The sequence below is a fragment of the Aquarana catesbeiana genome, linkage group LG10, assembly GCF_042186555.1.
Source record: "Aquarana catesbeiana isolate 2022-GZ linkage group LG10, ASM4218655v1, whole genome shotgun sequence".
Classification (NCBI taxonomy): domain Eukaryota; kingdom Metazoa; phylum Chordata; class Amphibia; order Anura; family Ranidae; genus Aquarana; species Aquarana catesbeiana.
In genome coordinates, this window is record NC_133333.1 from 27629351 (window position 1) to 27655801 (window position 26451).

Sequence of the window (26451 nt, forward strand, 5' to 3'; positions counted from 1 at the left end):
TCACAAAGATCAAATCATCTCACCACTGGTTTCTTGAACATGACAATGAGGTCACTGTACTCCAATGGCCTCCACAGTCACCAGATTTCAATCCATTAGAGCACATTTGGGATGTGGTGGAACAGGAGATTCGCATCATGGATGTGCAGCTGACAAATCTGCAGCAACTGCGTGATGCTATCATGTCACTATGGAACAAAATCTCTGAGGAATGATTCCAACACCTTGTTGAATCTATGCCACGAATATTGAAGGCAGATCTGAAGGCAAAAGGGAGTCCAACCTAATAGCTAATACCTAATAAAGTGGCCGGTGAGTTTATATTTTTCTTATGGTGGTATTTCAGATATACAGTATGAGTTTTGTCTTATGTGTATAGTACTGAGTGGCACTGATTCAACTCTTTTATACATGTTTTACACTTGTGGGAACACAGGAGGTGTGGGGCAGCAGTACTGACACTAGTCTATGATTGATATTTTAAAGAGGTAGCACACTAATGCCCCGTACACATGGTCGGACTTTGTTCGGACATTCCGACAACAAAATCCTAGGATTTTTTCCGACGGATGTTGGCTCAAACTTGTTTTGCCTACACACGGTCGCACAAAGTTGTCGGAATTTCCGATCGCCAAGAACGCGGTGACGTCAAGCACGTACGACGAGACTAGAAAAGGCCAGTTCAGAACCAAGCGCGGCACCCTTTGGGCTCCTTTTGCTAATCTCGTGTTAGTAAAAGTTTGGTGAGAGACGATTCGCGCTTTTTCAGACTCGTGGCTTTCAGATCGTTTTCTGCCGTTCAGTTTGTGCTTGTGGGTTTGTATCTGCTCTTCAGTGTGTGCAGTCAGTTCGTATTGGAGTTTTCTGTGCGATCTTGTCCGCTCGTTGCTGTTTTTCAGGTCGCTCTTCACAGGCCTTGCTGTTCTTCAGTGCGTTCTGTTACTTCGTTCTGAGCAGCTGACTGTTTTCTAGCCATGTTTCGTATGCGTACTCCTCGTAGAGTTCGTGCTGTGCGGGGGCTTGGTGTTGGGGTCCTGACCTTGACACAAGTCCAGTCCATGAACAGGGTGGGGAGGAGTTCATGGACCAAGAATTGGTTGCTTCAGCGTGACCAGTTCTGTCATATGCCTTTGCTCCGTGAGATCCGTGAGAATAATCCTGATGATTTCAGGAACTTTCTCCGGATGACGGACCCCGTATTTCACCGTTTGTTGGCTTCGCTGACCCCCTATATTAGCAGGCAGGATACCTGCATGAGGCAAGCCATCACTCCGGAGCAGAGGTTGGTCGCTACCTTGCGGTATTTGGCCACAGGGAGAAGCCTGCAGGACTTGAAGTTCTTGACAGGCATTTTCCCCCAGGCTCTGGGGATCATTATCCCAGAGACCTGTTCTGCCATCATCCAGGTCCTGCAGAAGGAGTATATGAAGGTAAGATTTTTATCCTTTTATATCACATTTTATTGTATTGAATGTTTGATAATATATTGTATTTCTTCCCTCATTCCATAATTACCATGATTGTAATATGCTGTGAATGTCCCCTTTGTCCTCATGCATGCTGGATTTTTATGTAATTATTATTTTAGGTCCTTCATACATATTTGCCCTTCAATAACCTCCCCAGCATGGTGTCTCCTGCCCTATATTCACCTCATGTAGTCACTTAACAATGTATTTTATCAGCTCCATAGTAGTGCTTTACCCCAAACACCCCCTAAAATGTTTTGAAATTTTATTTTTGATTTAAATTCAGGCAGAGTGGCAGAGGCTTTTTTTTGTGGTGTCCCCAAATTTTTTGTAACCCTCCCTCCCCCAACTGCTAAGTCAGCTGATCCCAATTCTCTATCTTCAATCATCTATCTGCTGACTTTGCCAAACCCATACACACTATACCCATCTCTTTAGTGCTCAGATTTATGGATTAATTCCCCAAAGCATGTAGTGCAAGGGCCTGCCTGTATACTTTCCAATGGTACTGTTTAAAGTTCTTGTATCCTATTATGATCTTGATAGGTAATAGCAGAATGTCCAAATGTGCTCAAATGTGTACAGTGTGTATTTATATCTTTGTATTATGACACTTCTTACCTGTCCAGTGGGCTGCCAATAGTGTAACTAAGGAGGGGCTGTTCCAAGTAATACCCTGTATTTAGGCATTCATCTCTCAATGAAGTGAAGAGGGTTACCTGTCCAAGAGTCCCCCCCCCTATAATGTTAGAAATGGCCCATGAGGGGGGAGGGGGAATATGATAGGTGTACCTTATACTTTGTTGTTGTTAAATTCCCCTTAATAAATGCTATCTGGAGGTTGACCCATAATGTTTGTGTCTAATCTGCTTGCCAGGTTTCTGTGAAAAAATAGTAATGTTTATTGTTTTTTCCTCAACAGTTTCCTTCCACGCCACAGGAATGGCAGACTGTGGCCTCCCACTTTGCCCAGCGGTGGGACTTTCCTAACTGCGGAGGGGCAATTGATGGGAAACACGTCCACATCGTCCCACCACCCAACTCGGGGTCGTACTATTATAATTACAAGGGGTTTAATAGTATAGTGATGTTGGCGGTGGTGTCGGCTAATTACGACTTCTTGTATGTGGACGTGGGGAAGAATGGCCGGATGTCCGATGGTGGAGTCATCGCCCAGACGGAGTTCTACAGGCGTCTCCAGAATGGCAGCTTGGACTTGCCACCTCCAGAGGACAATGTTGAAGGTCTCCCATTTGTGTTCGTTGCTGATGAAGCATTTGCGCTGGGGGACCACCTGATGCGGCCATTCCCGATGAGGACCCTCACCCCGGAACAGAGGGTTTTTAATTACCGGCTGGCCAGAGCCCGAAGAGTGGTGGAGAACACATTTGGAATCCTGGCCAGCCGGTTCCGATTATTTATGACACCCATCCATATGGCGGAGTATAAACTGAACCATATAATACTTGCCTGCTGTGTTCTCCATAATTTTCTACAAAAACATTCAGCCAACTATGCTGGCTCAGTTGGGCCTGAGGCCGGAATCCCAAATACATCAACAATGACGGCACTTGAAAGCGGCCGTCCTGGCTTGCCCTCCCTGAATGCCCGTGATGTCCGGTTACGATACCTGGAGTTCTTTGCGGGTAGGGGGACTATCAATATGCCAGACAATCTGTGACACCTTTTTCAAATAAAAAACAACCAAAAGAAATTCTTGGTGGACATTTACTGCTTGTGTTTGTTTTAGCTGACCCTGACAGAAATGTGTTGAGTGCAGAAAATGTCGTGATTGGGTAACCTTATAAAAAACAGTGTTGGCTGGTACTTCCTAAATGCAAAAACACATTTCACTACAAGTGCACTTGCAACTGCACTGAACCTGCACTTGTAGTGCAAAGAGGATTTGCCCTTAGGAAATAACCCCCATTTGTGCATAAAACAACAATTACATCACCCCAAAAGTGTTGTAGTGTTGAGACAATAATCCACACATTCTTGAGTAAGGCACTTTTTTATACCTGCACAATCACTTGCGCATTTACCAAAGGTTTTTAAAACAAACCAACATGTTTGTTGTATAACAATGTTTGCAGTAGCATTATGAAAAATCAAAATATCCATTTCAGATAAAACAGGCCTGTGTAAAACCAACAAGAAAGCCAAAAAACTTGAACTTACAAAGATCACATTAGGTAAAAACTGAAGGCTAGATCAGACATCAGTATTTAGGAACTGGGTTTGATCTAGCGTTCAGATGGGGGGAAATCACCCCTGGAAAAGCCAAATTTGGAAGATGCACACCAATTTACGAATGGCAACATGTGCTATCTGCCATCAGGGGGGATCAAGGGACGTGTTTTGGGGGAGAAAGCCTTTCCTCAATGCGACTTTATAATTGAGGAAGGTGTTGCACCCCCAAAACGCGTCCATTGATCTCCCGTGATGGCAGATAGCACATGTTGGCACACTGTGTGCATCCTCCAAATTTGGCTTTTCTAAACATTTTAAAAATTTTTGGAAGATTGGACCACATTAATAAAACAGGTGATTTTGTGGGGTTTAAATTCGCCCCAAAACATCAATGATGTTATTATTTTTTTTTAATAACATCAATGATTTGGTTCTGGATGTTTTGCAATTGGAGATTACACCCCATGATCTCCCCGATAAGTATCTGGGCACTTTCTGAAGTAAAGCGTTCAGGATCCCTCACATCACGATCACCTAAAAAGAGATAAAGAACAAAAAAAAGGTCTCAAAAATCTGCCACCATCCATCTCTTTTACCTGAGCCTGTGGTCGCAGACACTCACCTGTTGTGGTGCCAGTCTCCACCACGTCTTCTTCTTCCTCCTGCTCTTCTTCTTCATTTGGGGGTATTTCACCTTCTTCCATAGGTGGGGGGTCTGTGGTCTCCTCGGATGAGGGCTGTCCTCCGAGTCTTTTCTCCCCTATGTAAAACAAAAATGGTATAATTAGCACACAGATATTTGATGGCAGAACTAGAAATAGGAAACATTGCTTGGAAGTGGGGTACAATTGTCTATTTTAGCCGAGTTCCAAGATGTATATTTTTTTTTATTGCCCTTTGTCAAGCTGCAATACTTTACATGTTTGGTACAAGCTTCACAGATGTACGCCCCCTATAGTATACACTGGAGCACCTGTGTGCCCCCCTAATAAAAATGGTGTTCTGGGGTCCCACACTAGTGCTCCAGTGTCCAGATATGAAAACTGCTGCTCAGTGTCCTCTCTTTACACACAATCTAGTTGTCATTTCATTCTAGTAACAAACCCATCTACACAAACAAATCTTTGGCATCCAAGTAGGCCCCAAAAAATGTGTGAAAATGCATATGGCCTAAACAATGGTGTTCTAGAGGCCGAAATAAAAATGTTTGATACGAACGAATAATGGGCCCATGAACATTAAAGTTGCCCTTTTAAACGTTACAATTAATAAAAGCATATGGAGCAGAACGAACGTAATAAAGACAGAAAGAATAGGAACACAGCACAACTACTTACTTTTTTGCAGCACTCTCCGGATCTTTCGGTACTGCTCTGGCTCTCTCAACTTCAGGTCCGACCACCGCTTCCTGAGCTGATCTTTAGACCTTCGTACCCCGAAATTCCGCTCTAGACTCCTGACCACTTTACCAATGATTTTTGCCTTTCGGATGTTGGGGTTGGGGTAAGGCCCATATTTTCCGTCATAGTCGGACTTCCTCATGATGTGTACCATCTCCAACATCTCCCCAAACGACATATTTGTGGCCTTAAAACGTCTCCTTCTGGATCGGGACATGCCTGGATCCGGCCTTTCCTCCTCCTCCTCCTCGTTGCTATAATTAGCATGCACCTGCTGTAACTCTGCCATCATGCTCTTCACCCACTGCGCCGAACGAAAAGGGGCGGGGAATACACTAGAAAGAACGTCAGGGGCGGGCGGAGTTACACGCATGCGCAGTGTGTATAAAGCGTAACACGCGTGCGTATTACGTACGATCTGTGAGCGGAGGAAGGAGCATTGGACGCGCCGATCGTAAGAACGAAGGTAAGAGACAAACTTGTGCCTATACTGCTTCTAGATTGAGGCCTATATTGTAACAAGATTAGGAGAGTTTTGTCTGATATTAGGCTTTGTCTTGTGTTGTGTCTTGCAGTGAACATGGATATCTTAATGAGAGATACTGACTTCATGTCACTATTCATTGATATGCTAAGTGAGCTGCCCTGTCTGTGGGAGATTACCCACCCCCATTTCAAGAACCAAGCAAAGAGGAAGGCAGCACTGGAGCAATTGTGTGAAATTGTGAAGCAGGTGATCCCCACGGCAGACATCACTTATTTAAAGATTTTCATTGGTGGCCTGAGGAGCACATATCTGAGGGAGCGCAAGAAAGTCCTGGATTCACAGAGATCCGGAGCAGCAGATGACATCTATGTCCCCAGGATGTTGTACTACGACAGGCTGCACTTTCTGGCAGGCCAGACTGAACCCAGGTCATCACTCTCCAGTCTTCCTTCCACGCTTCCTTCCCCCCTGGCTGAGGCTTCTGACGCCCAACCTGGGCCTTCCAGGCCGCATGTGGAGGAGCCCAGATTGAGCCAGGTATAGCATTCCTCTAAATATTTCTGCTTGTCCAATCAATGATGTTAACTAGATGTTAGTTTGGAGTACTAATTTAGGATTGTGATTGATGATGCAAAACATTACAACTATGTCCCTTTTTCATACACAGGGAAGTCTCAGCCAGGAGGTGGCCGGGCCGAGCCGGCTGGCTGATCTGCAGGTCCCTCCACCCCCCCTGAAAAGAGAAAGTGGCAGTAGGACGAGTGCCCTAGAGGAGGCGGCTATCAGATTCTTTTGGAGGGCTACAGAGGTCCTGGGAGCACCCCACACCAGGCAGGAGAACATTGCTGCCTTCATAGCATATAAAATGCAGAGGATGGAGGAGGGCCAAAAAGCCATGTGTGAGGCCCTCATATCAGAGGCTCTGGAGAAAGGTATGAGGGGCCAAATTACACCTCACACACAGCTTTGGGATGGTCCTCCTCCTCCTCCCTCTCCTCCAGGTCCTCCCAGTCCTCCTCCAGGTCCTCCCAGTCCTCCTCCAGGTCCCCCCAGTCCTCCTCCTCCTCCAGGTCCTACTCCTCCTCCTGCCACATCTCCAACTGCACAGCCACAGCCCGGAAGGAAGTGTGAAAGGAAGACCAGACAGTGATTGCCCTGGGTCCAGTCTGGTCGGCCAAAAAATGCAGCCTCTTGTGGTACCACAGCCTGGGGACACAGATGTCATCTGCTGCTATCCGGATCTCTGCGAATCCCGGACCAGACTGCACTCCCTTACATATGGACTCCTCAGGCCACCAATTTTGATGTTCAAGAATTGATGTCTGCCGTGGGGGTCCCAGGCTTCGCTAATTTCTCCTGTTGATCCAGTGTTGCCTCCCTCTTTGTTTGGTTCTGATCCCTTAATAAAGGATTTTTGTTTTGAATTATACTCTCCTATGTGTTTTACTTAAAAAATGACAGTTTGTTTGTAAGGATTCAGGTACATTTCTAATATACAATGTGAAATGAACAAGGGACACCAACAACAAACAATCTCCTTGAGATTAAATAATAAAAGATATCAATGGTGTTGGGGTAACTTGCCACACAAAACACACACAAAAATATTCTGGAGTAAAAATAAAAATAACATTGAACAAAGATCAGCCTTGGAAAAAATCCAAACATTAAAGAAAAAAAAAGGCTTAAAAACAAAATAAAAAAAACATAAAAAATATAAAACTGTCAGATGTGACAACTAATAACAATATATTGAGGGAATCCCACTAAAAAAACACAAATAAAAGTTTGTGAGAAGTGTGTGTGAATATGAGCAGCAAAACTACTTAATTCTTGTCACATTATAAAGAAGAAGAGAGTGCGCTGTATTAAACCATTTTTTACATTGCAGCGTGACGAAAGTGCTGTATCCATTGCGAACGCTAAGTTTACCAGAACGAGCTGTCCCGTCTCGGAATTTCTTCTGAGCATGCGTGGCACTTTGTGCGTCGGAACAGGCCACACACGGTCGGAATTGACGCGATCGGATTTTGTTGTCGGAAAATTTTATCTCCTGCTGTCCAACTTTGTGTGTCGGAAAATCCGATGGAAAATGTCCGATGGCGCCCACACACGGTCGGAATTTCCGACAACACGCTCCGATCGGACATTGTCCATCGGAAAATCCGACCGTGTGTACGGGGCATTACACTAATTTATATATATATATTTTTTTACCATGCATTTTTTTTTTATAGTTTGGTCACATAGAGGTGATTAGTAGATCTGTACATAAGTTTAAGCACAACGCTCTCCTTTGTAGTGATTGCGCTGAGGTCTTTTTGATTCTTTCTCTGTTATATACACAGTATATAGATTTGAAATACTGCAACAATAAATTATAAAATCTGAATTATGAATGGGGGCAAAATCAGATAATATTGGGCTGCTCTCTTTCTAGGCTGAATGCTATGCCTTTATACAGAAGAATGAATCAGGAAAATGCTGCTCTAGGGACAGTAGATGGAGTTGGTGATCATAATCACATAGTTATACAGTGGAGGCACGAATGCAGGGAGCACGGAGCTGCCCCATCTAATCCATGCGCTAGCCCCTAATCTACATGCAGGGCGCCGAAGACATGGATTTTAACAGGTTTTTTTTTCTTGGAAACACATGATTAGAGTCTGAGGCTCCAATTGGCTTCAAAAAAGGGTGGGCTTGGGGCACAGAACACTGCGCCTGGAGACCACCCAGTTGTGTGACATTAGCAAATTTATATTCGCTAATGTCTTCCTGTTTCTCCTCCCAGCCAATCAGGGAGCGGGTCCTGAGACCCGATTGGCCGGGAGTCCTAAGACCCAATTGGCTGGATTCCAGGACTCCTGATTGGGCAGGAGGAGACCGCCGGGACTCGGGGAGACAGACGCAGGGATGAAGGTAAGCGAGCGAAGCAGCGATGAAGAGATGGGTGGGGGGGTTGGGGTGGCAGGGCTTGGTTTGGTGGTGGTCAATTGGCTGGCTGTGGATGGGGCACGGAGACAATACCTCTGGAGACTATACACGGTTCTGGCAACCACAGATTGTATCACCCGATCGGACGCAGTGGCCTCCCTCAATGCTGAAAAAGCATTTGATTCAATAGAATGGATCTATCTGTGGGAGGTTCTGCATCGCTTTGTGTCATGAGGGCCATGTACCTGATGTGAAACCTTGCAAGCCTTAGTCCGGGATCCGAGCCGAGGTCAAGCCCAGTTGGGCAACGAAGCATAAAAGGGTTAATCAGAAGAAGACTGGTGGAGATCCAAGCCGGGGTCGGTTCCAATCTGGCAGCTGAGTACAAAAGAGGCAAAGAAGTAGAATGGTTAAGGTACAAGGCAAGCAACAATCAGAAAACAGGTTCAGACAGATCACACACTAGCACAGGAACAAGGGGGGACTGAAGATAATCCAGCAATTTGGCAGTGTCTGGGCTGGGCTTATATAGGAAAGTTTGATGTCACTTTCTGTGCACCTCCTGGGTATTTTCCCGCCTTTTTCCATTATGTTGAGGTCACTTCCTGTGCACGTCCTGGGCATTTTCCTGCCCTTTTTCATCAAGTCTTCTGTACAGGTGCGGGTTGGCGGCCTGAGGCGCCTTTAGTGCATGCTCAGTTGGCACGGATTTACTCTTGCGGCAACACGCCATTGGTGCATGCGTAGTAAGCCGTGGACACTTTGGCTTTGGGCCTAATTTATTTTCTTGTGTACAGGCCCTATACAGTTTTCCATTGGCTAGAGTGCGTACTGGACCAACCCTTTCGTCCCCCTTCCAACTTCATAGAGGCACGAGACAGGGATATCTGTCTCCAGCCCTCTTCGCTCTGGTCATTGAACCGATTAAAATTCTTCTACGCTCCTCAGATGCAGTATGTGTTATACCCATAGGCCCGGTGCAGGAGAAAATTTCCCTCTATGCCAACTATGCCCTTCTGTATCTGAGGAACGACAGCGACTCTCTGGGTGCGGCCTTATCCATTATTGACACATTTGGTCGGTATTCTGGCACCCGCATTAACTGGGGATAGTCGGTTATCTTTCCGTTGTCCCCTGCGGATGACACATTGCCAACCAACACTCTGCTGCAGCAAGTTTCTCAATTTAAGCACTTAGATGTCATAATACACAGAGATCTGTCACAGTATATTACTCTCAACCTGACCCCGGTGGTCTCCTCCCTGACTCAGAGATGCGCTGTCTGGAAAACACTGCCACTTACCTTGGTTGGCAGGGTTAATCTAATCAAAATGACAATACTGCCTAAATTTTTGTATCTCTTTAGGCAGAAGACCCCGATCCCTATACCAAGAACCTTCTTTAATAAACTGGATAGTATAATCACCTCATTTATATGGCATGGTAGTACACCCAGGATAGCAAAAGCGACACTCCAGCTCCCGACCTCCTTGGGAGGACTGGCCCTGCTTTTTTAAATATTATTGGGCCACGGTCCTGGTCACGGTTCGGTGGTGGCTCTCGGAAAGAACCGGCTAATCCGGCTACCACCTTAGAGGCGGCTTTGCTGGGCTCCTATGCCAAACTGAGGAACCTCATTCACCGAGGACCCCGGTCCAACCCCCGAATTACCACCCCGATGGGTACTACATTAAAGGTATGGGATGTGGTCCGATCCAAGTTGGTGAACACCACACACCCCACTTTGGGGTAACCCCCGATAACCCCATTTTGAAACCATCCCAGACCCAGTGATATGGGCTCAGTTTTGAAATTAAAACTTTGGGTGACATAGTGTCCAATGGAAGACTGCTTAACTTTGATGACCTCAAGCGGATCCGAGCCTTGTCTAACTGCATGCTATTTAGTTACTTACAGCCATGTCACGCGTTCCAGGTCCAATTCCCACAAGCTATTAGGTTAGCGGTTCAAGATGTTGAAAACTTACTGAGGGCCTCCGGGGCGGGTGGAGTTCTCTCAGCTCTTTATTCTATTCTGGCAGGACTGGATACCTCTAAGGTCTCACAGCTATTCTCGGCATGGCAATCAGATATTTCCCGAACTGGCCGATGACGACTGGGAAGAGGGTATCCAACAGTACATCCCAATAATGATCTCGGCCAGAGACCGACTTACCCAACTGAAGTTCCTACACCGGGTCTACTACTCCCCAGAGAGACTGGCTAGAATATACCCTGACAGAAGACCAGCCTGCCATAGATGTGGTGCAGCGGTCGGCTCCTTTTTCCATGTGGTGTGGTCATGCCCACAGCTGCGGTCCTTCTGAGTGAAGGTGGTGGGGACTATAAACTCCATAGGTAAACTGAGGCTCCTCTGTCACCCAATACCTTTGCTACTGGGTATCTGCGACACACTAGAGGCCCCCCAATCTAAAAAAACTATTTGTATTGTACACAGCCTTCTATGCAAGGAAAGCAATCCTTCTACAATGGAACAAGCCCCTTCCCCCCTTGCTCCAACAATGGCAAACTCTGATAGACCTGGCACTCCCCCTATACAAGCTGACATACATGGGATGAAACTGCCCAAAAAAGTTTGATAAAATATGGGCGGCATGGGTTCGTGAGCGGCGGCTACCTCTGGATTAGGGCTCGGAATGCAGTGCAGCAGTATTGATAATCTATGATAGGCAGAATTATGCAAAGGGCTCAAAAATGGTAATTCTCATATACAATTGAAGTTGAACTCTCCCTCCCTGCATCCCTCTCCCTTCCCCTTCTCTTCCCCCCCAAGTGTCTGGGGTGGTACCCCCCTCTTCCCAGGTGCTCCTAACTATACCTTAATATGCTCCTGATGGTGGTTTTCCTGCTGGAATATTTTAGAAACAATGCGCCTTATTACTGCTGTTTGGATTGTGATATCAAGGGGTGCTCGATGTATGGTCGATGAAATTGTATCACTGTTTTTATGTTTGTTTTGAAACTTAAATAAAGTTTATGTTAAAAAAAAAAAAAAATTGCAGGAGTATCAGTACTCGTGCAAATGTTCCGATACCTGAAACTGATACTTTCAGGCTCTTTCTTTTATCTGTCAGTGAGACATCTTTAACTTTTTCCCCCCACTGACAGCTGAAATGTGAAATAAAGAAGCCATCAAATATCGGTTGCCAAGGAGCGGGGCTGACGCATCCTTAACAACCGATGACTCATTCAGCTGTCAGTGGGGTTCCCCTGTTCACAGAGCTCAGCGAAGCTGGCCCCCCCTACAATCAGCACAAATAAAAACGCAAGTGTGTTTCTTTAGTGCTAGGTTTGTGCTGTTTTGTGCCGCAAAAATGTACATTTTTGCTGCTTTTATTTTTAAGATATTAACAATTGTTTTTTCCAGACCGTGACATCACCTAGCTCCCCTACAACAGCCAAATGGCACGAAACTGGTCTTGTTGGTTAGTGCTACGTTTGTGATATTTTGTGCTGTTTACATTTCCGTTCTATCTTTTATCGTTTTTGCATTATCAATGATTTATTAAAGGTCACCAAAGGTCACTCAGCCCCCCTACAACACCCAAATGACACAAAACTGGTCTCGTTGGTTAGTGCTACTCTTGTGCTGTTTTTTTCTGCTAAAATTTCCGTTCTATCGTTTATAGTTTTTGCATTATTAATGATTTATTAAAGGTCACTTAGCCCCCCTACAACACCCAAATGACACAAAACTGGTCTCGTTGGTTAGTGCTACTTTTGTGCTGTTTAGTGCTGTTTTAATTTCCGTTGGCTATCCTTATTATTAGTGTATTTTATGTGTTGCCCAAGGCAATTTCTCTTCTTCTAATGTGGCCCAGGAAGGTCAAAAGGTTGGACATCTCTGGTGTCGTTTGAACCTGTATCGACCAATTAGATAGCAAGAACATATATGCCTATCCTGAAGGATGCATACAACAGTCATATCAAAGGAAAACACTCTCTTCCAATATTCCTTATTGTTTATGGTGTGTGGTCTGTTGCAGAAATTGTAATCCTGGCAATTTGCTTCTTGTTCTCACCAGGGAAGTCTCATTCTAATGCTGGCCTTACACCTGTAGAATTTTATTTGCACATTCAGATGAGAAAGTATTACAATCTTTTGTCTGACCATTCAATGGTGCTTTCATGTACTTCACTTATTTGAATAACTTTTCATCCAAGTACCATATTAATGTCTTGATTTTCATACAACAAACAGTCTAGGATTTATTATGACAAGTGTGCTCTTGGCAGGAAGATAATTCAAATGTTAGAATTTTTTTTAGTTCCCATTAGATTCCACAAACATTTTCCATTCTTGTCTTTTGATTTTTTTGCTTGCGGTTGTTGAAACCAATTGTTGAACCACCCCCTTTAACTCTTGGATAATTGAATGAATGTTCCAATAACAATGATTTTCTAGCAAAACTGTACAGGTGTAAGGCCAGCTCAGGTGTAAGGCCAGTTTAGGACACTCAAACATTTCCACCGCCGCCCCATTCCTCTGTAGCCACCCAACAAGACAATTAAGGGCTGGCCAAACTGTAAGATATTTTTTGCATCTTACAAACGTAATCACTACAAAAATGTCTTAAAAGTATAGACATACCTGGAGTCTGATCTGTACTTTGCCTTTAACTGTGTCAATATAGTCGTAGTCTTAGTAATGGTCTTGGTACTGGTCCTAGAAAATATTGAGAATGTGTGTCCTCCTGTGCAGGGGCGGACTGATAACTCATGGGGCCCCCGGGCAATAGGAGATTATGGGGCCCCCAGGCAATCAGAGATTATGGGGCCACACAGTATACACATACACACAGTATACAATCACACAGTATACACATACATGTACACACAGTATACACAGATAGATGTAAAAAAAACACAGATTTATACATACTGTCCCTGGTTTTACTGAGGCTGGCAACCCTGATGGGGCCCCCTAGTGGCCCAGGGCCCTCGGGCAGTGCCCGAGTGGCTCAATGATCAGTCCGCCCCTGCTCCTGTGTATACCTCAGACTGGCTAGCTGGTTCTTTGCAACTTTACTCTCATAAACTCTTTTGCCTTGCACACGATCGGACTTTCCACCAACAAAACCGTGGAATTTTGTCCGAAGGGTGTTGGCCCAAACTTGTCTTGCATACACACGGTCACACAAATGTTGCCCAACAATTACATACTTAGTGACGTACTAGACATTCTACGTGGTTTTTCAGCTCTTTGGCGCCACCCTTTGGGCTCCTTCTGCTAATTTTGTGTTAGCAGAAGTTTGGTGAGTGTTGATTCGCGCTTTTCTTTTCAAGTTTTTCATTTAGCGCTTTTCATTTCGTGTTTTTCAGTTAGTTTCTGAACAGCCGTTCGTCAACCAGACATGTTGCAGAATCGGAGGAGATAACATGCTATTTATTATTGGCCTTGCAGTTATTGCTTTGACATTATTTTTTTGGTTAAATAATGATTTGATTTAGTATATTTTCTATATTTTTGGATGCATAGAATGCACTTTTTGGTTAAGTTCTATTGGCAGAGAGCATGTCTAATTTTTTTTTTTTAATGCACAATAAAAAAAATTGTGTAGAGTGTAGAATAATACTTGGCTGTGTGTTTTACTTCAAATGACAGTTTGGGAGTAGGCAGTTACATTTAAAAAAAATACAATGTAAAATTAACAAGGGACACCAACATAGTTGTATCATTGATCTTAAAAACTACAGGATAATGGTGTTGTGGTAACTTGCACAAATAAAAAAAAAAACATAATATTATTCTTGATATCACTAGAAAAAAAAGCCTTTGAAAATTTGTTTGCAATAACTCCATCAGTATCACCAGCAAAGCAGCTTCATTATTATCCCATTAAAGAAGAAGAGAATTGTGCGCTGCATTTCGAGATTTCATAATTTGCCACGTCACGAATGTTAATTCTCCATTACAAACACTAGTTTACAAGACCGACCGCTTCTGCTTCCGAGCATGCATGTTTGTACTTTGGACTTTTGTCCGAAGGACTTGTGTACACACGATCGGAAAATCCGACAACACACATTTGTTGGCGGAAAATTTGAAAACATGCTAACCAACATTTGTTGGCGGAAAATCCGACAACAATTGTGCGATGGAGCATACACACAGTCGGATTTTCCGCCAACAGCCTGACATCGAACATTTCCCGGCAGAAAGTCCGATCGTGTGTACGGGCCTTTTTTCTAGAGAATGTTTTTTTTTTCTCATTTTATAGCATTAAGTTCTACTTAGTGTGTTTCTAAATGTACATGTAAAACTTACTGCAATTTCCGGCATACTTTCACATATGATATGTTTTTAAAGCAATAAATCCGAATCATAGATGACTATTACAGGTGCATGTTTTTTATGTTTGGTAGAAGTTATATTTTATTCATAATAAGTATGTCCTGAAATGTTTTAATCCTGTCTGATTTTAAGAATTATCTCTCTGAAATTTCCTGCATGCTTTTACACACAATGTCTGTCTGTTTTGTTTTTTCTTTTTTGTGTCAGATTGATTTTCCTCTTTACTAAAAATATTTCAGGAAAAAAAATGAATAAAGTATAAAAAAAAATAAAACTTTTTTTCTAGTTTTGGATAGAAAGAATTACAAACACTTGGTTGGATTTTTGTAGCTGTCTTTGTCCTCAATCGGTATTATTTACTCTGCTTGTCCTGGGGGCTATTGTTCTTGGGACTGAAAATAAGGAAAGACAACAAAATCCTGTTCTAGTGACGATCGTCTAAGAAGGGAATTCCCCTCTTTTTAAAGAGATTTCCTTTCAGTTCCTGTTGTGGAAGTAAAGGAACACAAAAGTAAAAAAAAACCCACAAAAACAAATAATACTTGTGTAGTGGAATCAACATTTTCTACATAGGCTCCCCTGACATGTGCATTTATGTTTTTATGTGCATATATGTGGGGGTGGTGGCCTGAAAACTTTTTGGGGAGGGGATTTTAAGTGCTTGGGTGTCACTATAATTTTTTACACGTTTCTAAGTTTTTGTTTTCTAAACTTTTTTAATCACATAGGAGAAAAAAAGTATCCTATGTGATGCATTTTTGTGACAGGTTCTCAATAATGAGACATCAGGGGTCACATAGACCCCTGATAGTCACATAAAATCCATAAAAAAAGAAAGAGGAATAAGAAGGAAAAGGAAGGAAAAGGAAGGAAAAGGGAGGAAAAGGAAGGAAAAGGAAGGAAAAGGAAGCACAAGGTTTGTGGTCAAGCCTTGTCATCCAAGGGAATCTTCATGTATGTGGCTCAAGTAGTCCATGTTTTGGTAAGCTGTTTAACCTTGTCAAGTATCTTGCTGGATAAGTTTTCATGGGTCATAATCCAAAAGATTTCATGCTTGTTATGGGCCATGGAGACAGCCCGTGTTTTCCATGCTCCAGCTATTGTGCATTTAACCGTAAAAAACATGAACGAGGCTTATCTTTGTTTGCTGCAGGAGAGTGCAGGGATCAGTTCATTTAGCAAAGCATACTGAGGTTGCTGTGGGATATCTATACCTAAAACTCAGTGCATTAAGTAAAAAAGGTTCCAAGATCAGAATCAGTGGAAAGGTCCCTATCCCAGTCTGCCATGTAAGGTCATTTAGTTGGGGACTGAAGGGGCGACCCATAAATCAAAGAAATACCTCATCTCAGGCCTTTATCATTGGAGCCCTATTGTTCATAGGGGAAAAGTGATACCAATCACAAATATATGGAATTTGAAAAATGGGATAACTGGTGGAACCAAATAGTTTTAGTGCGAGGCATGTACAATTTTGCAATACAGTATTGTAAAGTAAAGGGTCCTTTAGAGGTGTCAACTTATTTTCTAAGTGAACAGCCTTTATCCCTTTAGTAAATAAACTTCAAATATTCACTCATAATATCAAAACACACAGAAGCCAAAACCTAAAATGTCAAAAAGCATAATTTTATTATAATAATAATTTTCAGATCCATCATAAAGTCATGTGAATTATTAAAAGATACTATATGTCATAATAGTGAAAGTATATAAAAATAAAAAGTGGTACAGATTATTCAATAACTGTTTTTTACTGTTGTTATAATATAGATAGTGTAAAAGCTACAGTATATACAAATACATTCATTATATGTGGTGCTGTTATTAGAAACATATAAGACATGGAATAATCTCCCAATCTGGACAGCTGTTCTGGTGACAACAGTCAAAGATAACATTTCTATTCATTTCGGGGGGAGATTTACTTTACCCTTACTTCCTGTAAGATTTTTAGAGCAGAAATTAGGGTCAAATCTCTCCAGTAGGAACACAAACCTCAGAAAAATGATGTAACAGATGTCCCTACGTTATCCAAACTAAATGCTGCAATTCTACTTCAATCTGGTAAAAACTTAATATATGAACGTTGAGTAGCCTTGATTTGTGGGCACCATCATCCCACAGCATATAGTTATTGCTACAAACAAAAAATAAAGGGACATTCAGGGTACACAGATTCTGCTACTACACAATTGTAATTTAAAAAATAAATTTTAGCATATAGATAAAAATAAAATATTAAAATATCAACTGCTCAAAGAAGTCAATCTATATACTTGTTTTGCTCTAAATTACATAAAATAGACTCCTCCTAGCTCACATGGTGTCATTTAATTATACCTGTGCACTTTTTTATAATATTAAATCTTATTGTTCATTATCCAAAGCATGGATGAGAAGCATCAGAGAAGATTTAATAAAACTGGAGGGTGCAAAATCTTGTGCAGCTCTTGATAGAAGCCAATCAGCTTCCAGGTTTTTTTGTCAAAGCTTAATTGATCAAGCTAAAGTTAGAAGTTGATTGGTTTCTATGCACAGCGGTACCAGATTTTGCACTCTCCAGTTTTAGTAAATCAACCCCGGTGTTTACAATAACATTACTATGAAAAAAAAAAAGAAAAACAGTCTATAATATTTTAGGAAAATCTGAAACCATCTTTAGTGTATAACATGTATTAAATGATTGAGGTTACTGTGTCTTTGGTATTGCAGAGCACAACAGAAAATCATTCTTCCAGTGTAGACCAGTCATCTCTCATGATAGATTCATTGTTGTGCACTTTGGATGCTGTGATAGATGGAATCTGAGGGTCTATTAAGATCCTTTAAGGAAAAAAAATGAAATTAAAGAACAACTGTTTGTGCAATTTTATTACATTTTTATTATTTATGTTTAAAAAAACTCAGTAGGTGTGTATTATTCATTCAATAGGTTGGTATTTTTCATTCAAGCTATTTGTTAAGTCATCAAAGTTGTCTCTTTTATATTAAATAATATTATATTATACAATCTTAACTGAAAAAAAAAAGACTATAGGTTGCCTTTTAAAGAGAAATGAGCATCACAAGGATAAAATGATACACAAGCATACACCCATAGCTGAAATATTAGCTCTTAGTGGACCTATACATCTGCAATCATACCTGGTATACAGATTCTGTTCCTTTTGCATCATGGAGTTGAAAATCATTGCTTTCAGTTCCTAAAATACCAAAGAAAAGTTTCTAAAACCCTTAATTGATTTTTTTTCTGTAGTATACATTTGAAAATCTATATACAAGATATAGCAATAAATACCGTAGGCGAATACAAAAAGCACTGGTGATTACTGAAGAGTAATTCCACCCAATCTTTTTTTTCTCCTTAAATTTTGACAGAATGCTAAAGGTTAGAATCTTATGCCGCGTACACACGAGCAGACTTTACGACAGACTTTGCCCGTCGGACAATTCGATCGTGTGTGGGCTCCAGCGGACTTTGTTTTCTCAAAAGTTGGACGGACTTAGATTTGAAACATGTTTTAAATCTTTCCGTCGAAATCGAGTCCGGTCGAAAAGTCAGCTTGTCTGTATGCTAGTTCGACGGACAAAAACCCACACTAGGGCAGCTATTGGCTACTGGCTATGAACTTCCTTGTTTTAGTCCGATCGTACGTCATCACTTACGAATTCGACGGACTTTGGTGGATTGTGTGTAGGCAAGTCCGTTCATTTAGAAAGTCCGTCATAAGACCGTCGAAAATTCTGCCAGGCAAAGTCTGCCGTAAAGTCCGCTCGTGTGTACGCGGCATAAGGCTTTTTTTTGCTGTCTTTATCCCCATTAGGGAGATTCATACTCAATTCTTATCCAGACAACCATTGTTATTGAGACAAGAAACTGTAAAAAACCTGAAGAGAGAAGGTGATAAAAACCTACCCCATTCTATAAATAAGTAGTCAATGTATATAAGTGCTAAATAAAGAGTTGGCTTTATATTGGCGCTGATATGAAAATCAATGCTTTGACTTATTTTTGTACAAAATACTGATTCCCACCTATTGACAATCACACTAAAAATTCCCCACTCATTTTTGGCTTGTTTGGAAAATAGCAACAATATTTTAGATTTAGCCTCTGTAAATTACCCGCTTTTTGCCGCCTTATTAAATAAAACATCTATGTTATTTTATTGATTTATGATACAAACCAGGTAAAATAGATAAAACTAACAAATAAAAGGAAACATTAAATATACAAAATACTTAATACATTAAAAACACAGACAAGACACTAACAAACATACATGCAAAAATTGTATTTCCAAAAACCCCTAGTCTTTTTATTGTAACAACACTGTTCATTCTCCTTAAAAAGAAGATAGCCCCTGCTTTTTAAACTTTTGATGTTAAACCTATGCTTATCCAAGAGAACTCACTTAAAAAAATCAAAGAAATTTATTATTTAGACTTACTAGACCTTCCTACCTACACAACCTATCCTACCTACCTCTTCCTTACCCTCTTCTTTTCCCCCATCCAACCATCTTCCATCCACCACGTACATACACGTGTTGCAACCTTACAAAATTATTCAAGTCGTGAGTTATATTGTAATGCCCCCCCCCCCCCAATAAATATATCCCCATCAGAAAGAAAATCTGTATATTTCTCAAAAGGAGATCTGTATAATTATCAATCCTCCTTACCTCCCTCAGGCCCTTACAGTCATTAGTACAACATCTATTCAACTGCATATCTATTTCTTTGGGTGAGTTTGAACAAAAGCATTATGCCGCGTACACACAAGCGGACTTTACGGCAGACTTTGCCCGGCGGACTTTTCGACGGACTTTATGACGGACTTTCCGAATGAACGGACTTGCCTACACACAATCCACCAAAGTCAGTCGAATTCGTACGTGATGACGTATGACCGGACTAAAACAAGGAAGTTCAAAACCAGTAGCCAATAGCTGCCCTAGCGTGGCTTTTTGTCCGTCGAACTAGCATACAGACGAGCGGACTTTTCGGCCGGACTCGAGTCCGTCGGAAAGATTTGAAACATGTTTTAAATCTAAGTCCGTCCAACTTTTGAGAAAACAAAGTCCGCTGGAGCCCACACACGATCGAATTGTCTGGCGAAATCCGGTCCGCCGGGCAAAGTCTGCCGTAAAGTCCGCTCGTGTGTACGCGGCATTAGAGATAAGGGCAAAAATAAAGTTTATTTTACTGTGTTTTTTCTTCTCCACGTGTCTCTTGATGAAGCAGAAGACTCCCAGTCCAAGCAAAAGCAAAATAAAGATGCTACCAATTACAATCCCAATAATTATTTGTTTATCCATGTGCCTAGAAGCTAAAAAAAAGACAGCAATCAACAACAATCTCAAAAGAGTTTTAATGGTTTCAAATTTATCTGCAGTTTTTGCTTAAAGTGGTTGTAAGGTAATTTTTTTTTACACTGCAATAATAACTATATTATACTTACATGCTCTGTGCAATTGTGTTGCATAAAACACCCCCAAATCTTCTCTTCTGGGGTCAGTGCTCTAGGCTCTGCCTTTTCTCTGTTTTCCACCTTAAAATGGAATACTATTCTAGTTTGAAAATGGGTAGATTTTTTCCTTCCAATCCAAACAGTGTGGTCTCTTTACTATCACTCCTCCATAGGTGTTTCTCACTGAAATACTCACCCTTTCTCTGGTGCTGTCTCCATAGACAAAATAGTCTGCAATTTAGCACCCTCTGGTGGGTTTAGCATCACTCAGCTCACTTCCTGGATACCCAAGGCATCACATATCCATGATGGGCACACCACCATGGTGTCCTGCACTAACAGTACAATGATGCAGCAAGTGTTTGCTGGTGATTGTGTTCCAGTGCCGGAGAAGAGGCTAAAAGGAAGAGGACCTTGTGTGTCACATAGCTGGCCAGGAGATGTGTAAAAATAAAAATAAAAAAATCAGAGGGCCTCAGGGTGGGTTAGTAGGGGAAGGTAGCTTGACTTGGGATGGATATAACCCCTGTCAGATTTTTTTACCTCAATCTGTGTCCCATTGAGGAGATTTCCCTTCACTTCCCGACCCATAGCCAAAACAGGAAGTGAGAGGAGATCCCTTCAAATTAAAAGGAAGAGGACCTTGTGTGTCACATAGCTGGCCAGGAGATGTGTAAAAATAAAAATAAAAAATCAGAGGGCCTCAGGGTGGGTTAGTAGGGGAAGGTAGCTTGACTTTTAAAGTTTTAAAGTAGAACTATAGGCAAAACTTTTTTTATTTAAAAAAAAGCAAGGGAGGGATATAACCCCTGTCAGATTTTTTCCCTCAATCTGTGTCCCATTGATGTGATTTCCCTTCACTTTCTGACCCATAGCCAAAACAAGAAGTGAGAGCAGATCCCTTCAAATTAAGGGAATTCCTTGAGGACCCCCAGGTCACCAGAACTAGTGTCCCCATTGGGAGATTTCCCCTCTATTACTTCTCTGGGTACAATGCAAAATATGGAATTTTCTTTTACTTTCACACTTTCAATGAGAATGGTAAACCGAACAAATAGAGAGGGGGGCCTCCTTAATGGGGGCATAGACAGCAATAAAAACTGACAAGAGTTCTAATCCCTCTCCACTCTATCCAAAACTAAATGTAGCGCACTACCCCCATAGGAGCTGCTAATTCGTTTGTTCCTTTTTGCCAATGTGGTTCTATTACCCCCCTTCCTTGCACTGATCACCCAGCAGACAGTATTAAACGAATAACATGAACTTTATTCTTTCCATGAATGCATGCAGAAAGAATGTGAGTAGATCATCCAGAAATATGAGCTGCCTTCATCAACTTGGTTCCTGTAATGGTCTGCAAATCTTCTTCCTCCTTTTTACTACTACTTCCTAACCGCACAGCATTTCCAAATTTAAGTCCTAAGAACAATACACTGAAAAGAGTCCTTAGACTGACTGTTAGGATTTCTCCCAGGTGATAACTATTTAAGACTCCACGGTCAGCTCCTTAACACCCTCAGTCTTTGGAATTACTGTTCCCTTGGGTATACACTCACGTGTACTTCTAAGCAACTGTCCATGCTTGCCATAGAGGGTCCTCTCCAAGTCCTTCTTCTGTTGGTAGTAGCAGCCTCCTCCTGTTAGATGTTGCAGATTCCTACTGTTATCTCCTCCATCTCTTCTCCTGTTAAGGTACCTTCCCCTCGCCGGAGGGGAGAGCTCTTGAGCTGCACCAGGTACTACATACTGTCTTCCTCTGCCATTTTTTTCCCATCAGCCAGACTCCCCTTGAGCATGTGGCCCACAGTTTATATAGGCCTAAAAGCCCCTGCCCATTCAAATTAATGATCGGTTCAGGGTGATCTATACAACTAACTGTATCCTGTTCCAAATTTACCTGCCCTCCAGCACCTCTCACTGAACAAACAAGGCATCACTCTCGACAGAATGCAGGTGGTCACACCCCCAATTCTACTCTTTCACTTTTCCCCACCAAATTAAACCCAACCAGGCTTAAACCAAACAGGGTAATGCCTGGAATTTTCACCTAACACTAAACCTCCTAACTATTTAGCACACACCTAAGTAGGTGGGCACTACATAAAAAAAAGTTTTGCCTTTAGCTAACCCTCCTAGCGGTAATCCCAAGTGTGGCTCAGGGTTAAATTTCAGTACCATTAGCGGTAAGCCTGAGCCACACTGGGGATGGCATTGCAGAATCCTGGTCCAGGTAACATACCTTATACCCAGGATCCTGCGATGTCCTCCCGCTGTGTCCACCGCCGGATCCTCCACCCGATGCCCTGTGCGCCGGGGCACCATTCCCTGTGGGCGTTGTGACGCATGGGGGCGGAGCCCAGCAGAAAATTCAAAAAGTACAAAATACATAACACATACAGTACACTGTAATCTTACAAATTACATTAATGTATCAAATCATTTTACATCCCTTTTGTCCCTAGTGCTTTGTCCAGTTCCCTGCATGCACTGTTATATTATGTATACTGTTCTTTCTACCTGGAAACTTGAGATTATCTATAGCAACCAAAAAGTGTCCCTTTACGTCAAAAGCGGTTTTAGACAAGCTAGAAAACAGAGATAGTAAATTAGAACACTTGCAGAATTGAGCGATAGTGAATTGTGGGGAAATGCATTTTATTATTATTATTTTTTATAATTTTTTTATAGTTATTTATTATATTATAATTTATTATTTTGTGTTTAAAACTTTATCATACCCAGGATGTCTACTAGACTCTTGTTTGGACAGATTTAGGTGTGTTTATACTAAGAATTACAGGCCTACAATATAAAACGCCAAATTTCTATGCAAAACAATGTACCGCTTTGACAATCAAAAATCTGAAATAATCATACTTCCAGGGAGGCTACACTTCAACTCCTTAGGGAGAGGAAAACAGGATTTTTATAACAGCTTACCTGTAAAATCCTTTTCTTGGAGTACATCACGGGACACAGAGCCATAGTAGTTATGTAGGTTATAGGCCACCTTCAGGTGATGGACACTGGCACACCTTAAGAAAGGAAGTCCACTCACTATATAACCCCTCCCACTACTGGGAGTACCTCAGTTTTTGTAGCAAAGCAATATACGTGTATTAGAAGAGGGGAGGGACCTCTGTGTCCCGTGATGTACTCCAACAAAAGGATTTTACATGTAAGCTGTTATAAATATCCTATTTTCTTTATCGTACATCACGGGACACAGAGCCGTAGTAGATACTATGTGGGATGTCCCAGAGCAATGCCAAGGGAGGGGAGGGAGACACAACAAAAGTAGGGCACCATGAGACTATAGGACTTATACTGCTGCCTGCAGCACACTACGCCCAAAGGCGATATCCTCATGCCTTTTTACATCCACCTGATAGAATCTGGTAAATGTATGGACTGAAGACCAAGTTGCGGCCTTACAGATTTGAGCCATGGAAGCTTGGTGATGCACTGCCCATGAAGCATTAACAGCCCTAGTGGAGTGCGCTTTGATTTGAGAGGGTGGAATCTTCCTTTTAAAACCATAAGCTTGAACAATTACTTGCTGAATTCATTTAGAAATAGTAGATTTTGATGATGTCTGTCTTCTAATAAAATCTTCAAGCAACACAAAAATAACATCCGTTTTTCGAATCTGAGCAGGCGTCTTCAAGTAGACTTTGAGTGCTCTCACCACATCAAGAGAATGTAGTGACTTCTCTTTGGTAGAACAGGGTTCTGGAAAAAATGAAGGTAGAACAATATCCTGGTTTAGATGAAAACCTGACACTACCTTCGGTAGAAAGTTAGGATGAAGACGCAATACTACCTTATCCTTGTAAATAATTAAATATGGCTCTTTACAAGAAAGAGCAGCCAACTCTGATACCCTTCTTGCAGAAGATATGGCTAACAGAAAAACTAGTTTCCTTGTCAAAAGGATAAAGGGAATATGCTGTATCGGCTCAAAAGGCTGTTTCTGCAATGCCGACAGAACTAAATTCAAGTCCCAAGGGTTCAGGGGTGACCTAACTGGAGGATTAAGCTGCGTTACCCCCTGAATAAAGCTAGGCACCAAAGAATGTGAAGCAAGTGGTCGTTGAAATAATACCAATAAGGCCGAGACCTGGCCTTTGATAGTACTCAAGGCCAGCTTCATATCTAACCCCATCTGCAGAAAGTCAAGGATCCTACCTATGACATACTTCCTGGGGGGCCAACCCCTGGATTCACACCAGGAGACATATGTCTTCCATACTCTATAATATATGATTCTGGAGGCCGGCTTCCTTGCATTAATCAAGGTAGATACCACTGAACCTGTCAGCCCACACTTCTTCAGAATGTGGGTCTCAATAGGCAAACCGTTAAATTTAGCGTTTGTAAGGTAGAATGAAATACCGGACCTTGCGAGAAAAGGTCTGGACGTGGTGGTAGGGTGCATGATCTCTGCATACCAAGATCTTCTGGGCCACACCGGGGCCAAAAGAATCACCGACTTCCCTTCCTGCTTGATCCTGCGAAGAAGTCGTGGAAGCAGCAGAATAGGAGGGAATGCATAAATCAGTGAGAACTGATTCCATGGGAACACCAAGGCATCTGTTCCGCATAATAGAGGATACTTTGTTCTTGACACAAAGTTGTCGATCTTTTTGTTGAACCTGGACACAAACAGATCTACATCTGGGATCCCCCATCTTTGGCATATTGTCAGGAACATATCGGGCTGCAGGGACCATTTTCCCGGGAACAACTGCTGGCGACTCAAGTAGTCCGCCTGCCAATTTTCTATTCCTGGAATCAAGACTACCGATAGGCAAGGTACATTGTTTTCTGCCCAAGTTAGGGTATGATTCACCTCTCTCTGGGCCGCACGACTGTGCCCACTTGGTGATTGATATAGGCCACTGCTGTGGCATTGTCAGATTGGATCCTAACAGAACAATTCCGTAACCTGAATGCCCAGGCCCTCAGGGCCAAGCGCGATGATCGAATCTATAGAATGTCAAAGGGCAAGGTCATTTCTGATCTGGACCATTTCCCTTGGACGGTTGCCTCTTCCAGGACTGCCCCCCAACCCGATAGGCTGGCATCTGTTGTTACCACCTTCCAGGTAACTCGTAGGAAGGATTTTCCCTTCTGCAGATTCTTGGTTATCAACCACCGATGCTCTGGCGCACCCATGGAGACAGACATATTAGGAAATCTAGAGCTTGGACCTTCTTGTTCCAAGCCAATAGGATACTGTTTTGCAGCAGCCTCGAATGAAACTGAGCAAAAGGAACGGCCTTGAATGAAGCCACCATCTTTCCCAACAACCTCATGCAAAGTCGAATAGAAGGATTCTTCTTTGCCTTGACCGCCTGAATCAGTTCCTTTATGGCACGGATCTTCGCCTGGGGCAAGAATACCCTTTTCTGGGCTGTATCTATGATCAGACCCAAGTATTCTAATCTCCTTGATGGTTTTAAGGAAGATTTCTCTAGGTTGAGAATCCAACCTAGGTATTCCAGGTAGTTGACTGTGGTGACCATACTTCGGTCTAAGCAGGCTACCGACTGGTCTATCAAGAGCAGATTGTCTAGGTAAGCTATAATCGTTATACCTTGGGCACTTAATCTGGCTAGAGAAGGGGCCAGGGCCTTTGTAAACACTTGAGGTGTAGTAGCTAGACCAAAAGGCAGAGCTACAAACTGAAAATGAAGATTTTCTACCTCGAAACATAGATATTTCTGGTGCGCGGTAAAAATAGGCACATGGAGGTATGCATCCTTGATGTCGATTGACGCCAGAAGTTCTTCACCTTGTAGGATGAAGACCACTGATCGGATTGACTCCATGCAAAAAGAGCGGATATTCAGAAACCGGTTTAGATCTTTGAGATCTAGAATGGGTCTGACATCTCCATTTGGTTATGTTACCGTGAAACGGTTTGAATAAAACCCCAATCCCTGCTCTTCCATGGGGACCACTGAGATCACTTTTTGAGACAAAAGATGGTCCAATGGTTGAAAGAGAGACTTCTTTTTCTCTGGATCCCTGGGAACGTTTGATCTGAGAAAACGAGGAGACGGGGACTCTCGGAACTCGAGTTTGTACCCTAGAGTTATTGAGGAAGTCACCCATCTGTCTCGACACTCTTCCTGCCAGACCCTTGAGAACTGCAGAAGTCTTCCCCCACTG

The 26451-nt window shown here is 42.4% G+C and overlaps 1 protein-coding gene and 1 long non-coding RNA gene across 2 annotated transcripts in view; both read right to left on the reverse strand.

Moving 5' to 3' along the window:
• Window positions 1-16406: 16406 nt before the first annotated feature.
• On the reverse strand, window positions 16407-20133 carry LOC141110499 (uncharacterized). Its single transcript, XR_012236299.1, has 3 exons — window positions 20011-20133; window positions 17946-18004; window positions 16407-17624 (listed from the first exon to the last, which is right to left on the reverse strand). It is a non-coding gene; the product is annotated as an uncharacterized lncRNA (long non-coding RNA).
• A 1447-nt stretch (window positions 20134-21580) lies between these two features.
• The window catches only part of LOC141109816 (sialic acid-binding Ig-like lectin 13), a 54991-nt gene continuing 50120 nt past the window's right edge, over window positions 21581-26451 (reverse strand). The window contains exon 7 of the mRNA XM_073601082.1: window positions 21581-21693. Within this exon, the coding sequence (XP_073457183.1) occupies window positions 21581-21693 (113 nt within the window). The remainder of the gene's footprint in view (window positions 21694-26451) is intronic.